Below are 2,773 nucleotides of genomic sequence, written 5' to 3'. Positions count from 1 at the left end.
TGGGAAGGGGTCCTGGGGAAGTGCAGTTTGAGGAGAGAAGAAATCTCAGCAGAGTTGTGGTGCTATAGAATCCACCCTCCAAAGCAGCCATTTGCTCCAGAGGGACTGATCTCTGTAGTCTGGATATCAGTCACAACTCCACAAGAAGGCCAGGTCCCAGTTGGAGGTTGGCAGCTCTTCCCTCCAGACCCTGAAAAAGTTATCTTCAACATGAATGTCCTTAGAGATTTGGAAGTATGGAGCTATTTCTGAAATGCACAGATCAAGTTTTGTCCATTTAGCTGAAGGAAAGAATTCAGTCTCTGAAAGTTTCCATAGACACAGGAGATCATAGCTTGGAACAGCAAACCGGCTCCTGGGTACTTGGTCTCTTCAGTATCTCGGTCTCTTTGCAGAAGAGCTTCTTGACCAAAGGAGGGAGAGTGCAGACCCTTTTGACCTGGATCAGGAAACCCCGGCACGAATGTTGCACAGCAGAAGAGGAGAAGTAGAAGATGATAGGGTCCAAGCTTGCATTAAAGGTACTAAGAATCAAGGCCTTATCCCTCCATATTGGACTATTCCCCTGGATGAAACCAACAAAGTGGGAAACATTGTAGGGGGAAAAGCAGATGATGAAGACAGCTAAAGTTGTTGCCACCAGCCCCACAGCTCGTTGCTTTTTGGCACTGCAGATGTGAGATGAAGAGATCACGATCTTCATAAAGCCACAGTAGCAGAAGGAGGTGATCAAGGATGGGACCAAGAAGAGGACAATGCCAAGTTCCAGCCGAGCAGGGAGGAGGAGTGCAAGCTGACCAGCCGTGAAATTGTTATAACAGACGATACCGCCGCTCTCCATAGAACTGTTGGCCTGATGGAACTCAGTGATGAACACAATGCTACAGTGGGCAAAAGAGCAGGCCCAGAGCCCTAGACTGGCCACTGCTGCATAAGTTGAGTGGCGCCTCAACCTGTAATGGATGGGATAGGCCACACCTAGGTAGCGTTCCACACTCACTGCCGTGAGGAACAGTGTGCTTGAGTAGATGGTGCTGAAGTAGAAGAGGCCACTGAGGGGACACAGAATATAAGGAAAAGGCCAAAAGCCACCAGCACTGGCCTCCGCTACCTTGAAGAGCAAGAAGGCCAGAAAGCAGAGGTCGGAAAGAGTGAGGTTGAGGAGGAGGACACAGTTGGGTGTGGCATTGGTCTTCAGCTTCTTGATGAGGGCCCACAGAGCCAGCAGATTGGTGGGAAAGCCAGTGATGATAGTGAGCAGGTAGATGGAAAGGTAGAGCTGGAAAGGTTCTTCATTCCTGGGAGCCATGTTGGAGGCATTTCACCTGGAATGCAAGAGGCAGATCATGAAGGAGGCATGAAGAAAGACTAAGGGGGAATTAGTAAGGCCATTTTCTCAAAAAAAAAATTCTCCTTCACAAATTTGAGAGGGGAAAGGATTTGATGGGGAAAATATTGGCGTATTCTTGCCAGTGAATAAGACTACTTCCTCAGAAATCCTTCTCAAATTTTCTCCACAGTTTAAAAAAAAAAATGGGGGAAAATATGGTACATTTTCACCAGCCATTATTGACTACTTTTATTTGGCAAAATATCACTCATATTTCCTTTCGGCCTTTGATTACTAACCTTTTAAAGAGTTGACATGCCATGGTATTTCATAAGGGATCAATAGTTTCTCAGATTTCCCACTGGACATCTGCCAAAATCAATGCAGACAAGAGACACCGCATGTATTCTGGATGTCATATTTAAAACTGGAAAACCCTCATGCGAATGGCAGTCCTGGGCTTCTGACACACCCCATACTCCCCTTCCAAAAGCCAGCTCTTCTTCAGCAATGCTCTTCCCGACTGTCCTTCCTCTGCAGCCCCTCACCCTGCTGCCCCTGCTTTAATTGCTTGGTTCTTATTTATTTTCTTTATTAATATGCAGACCCATTTGTAATTAGCCGGGGCTCGAAGGGTTGCCAAGAGCCTGCAACAGGATTGCAGCGTGAAGCTGCAATGGGGAAATGGACAGAGTACTGCTGAGCAAAAGTGTTCATCTGTCCATCTCGGAGCAAACATTTGGGCCAAACTGCCCCAGTTTCTATCAAACAAACAGGTCATGTTTTCTATAGCCCATAACTGGGGAACAACTATCATCTGCATACTTATCTCTCTGCTTTCACATTGCTGTTCAGTAGGGATCTTTTGTACCTCGGCTTGTTCAGAGGTCTCCAGGCACACTGCCTCTAAACATGGAAGGACCATGTAGCCGTTTTGGAGACATTCCCCAGAAATCTATCTAATCTGGGGTGGTGCCCATGGGTGCCATGGTGCCCACCAACACCTTTCCTGGTGCCAAGTGTCTTTTAGAAAGTGAGTGGGGCCAGAAAGGGCCTTTGCCCAGCCAGACTTCTGATTGGCTCTGCAATTTATTTATTTTTAATGTTGTTTTGGCAGCAGCTGCCCTAACTACATAAGAATCTTCACTGTGTGACTGAATCAGGCCTTGGATTCAACAGGAGCTCACAGGAGCACAGCTCCTGAACCTTTCTGATGGTTCACTGAATCATAGGTGCAGCTGCATAATCATCCCTGGATGAGCTCCATCACCTATTTGTCTACATAGCAACCCCTGACTGAAGGTAATGCATGGGGACCATTTCGTGGCTGGCTCCACCTCCTGTGGCAAACATTTTGTGGTTGGTTCCACCATGTTGTGTCTGAATTCCAAAGATGTCCACAGGCTAAAAAAGGGTGGGGCCTCTGGTGTAATCCTTAGCCAT

At 47.1% G+C, this 2,773-nt stretch overlaps 1 protein-coding gene across 1 annotated transcript; it reads right to left on the bottom strand.

Annotated features, from left to right (window-relative positions):
- Nucleotides 1-285: 285 nt before the first annotated feature.
- On the bottom strand, nt 286-1,691 carry LOC132586097 (free fatty acid receptor 3-like). Its single transcript, XM_060258043.1, has 2 exons — nt 1,630-1,691; nt 286-1,325 (listed from the first exon to the last, which is right to left on the bottom strand). Exon 2 carries the CDS (start codon nt 1,307-1,309, stop codon nt 329-331), a length of 981 nt encoding a protein of 326 aa, XP_060114026.1. The 5' UTR covers nt 1,310-1,325; nt 1,630-1,691; the 3' UTR covers nt 286-328.
- Nucleotides 1,692-2,773: the final 1,082 nt, after the last annotated feature.

Source organism: Heteronotia binoei, chromosome 17 (assembly GCF_032191835.1).
Source record: "Heteronotia binoei isolate CCM8104 ecotype False Entrance Well chromosome 17, APGP_CSIRO_Hbin_v1, whole genome shotgun sequence".
In the NCBI taxonomy this organism is placed as follows: domain Eukaryota; kingdom Metazoa; phylum Chordata; class Lepidosauria; order Squamata; family Gekkonidae; genus Heteronotia; species Heteronotia binoei.
This window is presented reverse-complemented; position numbering and strand designations above follow the sequence as displayed.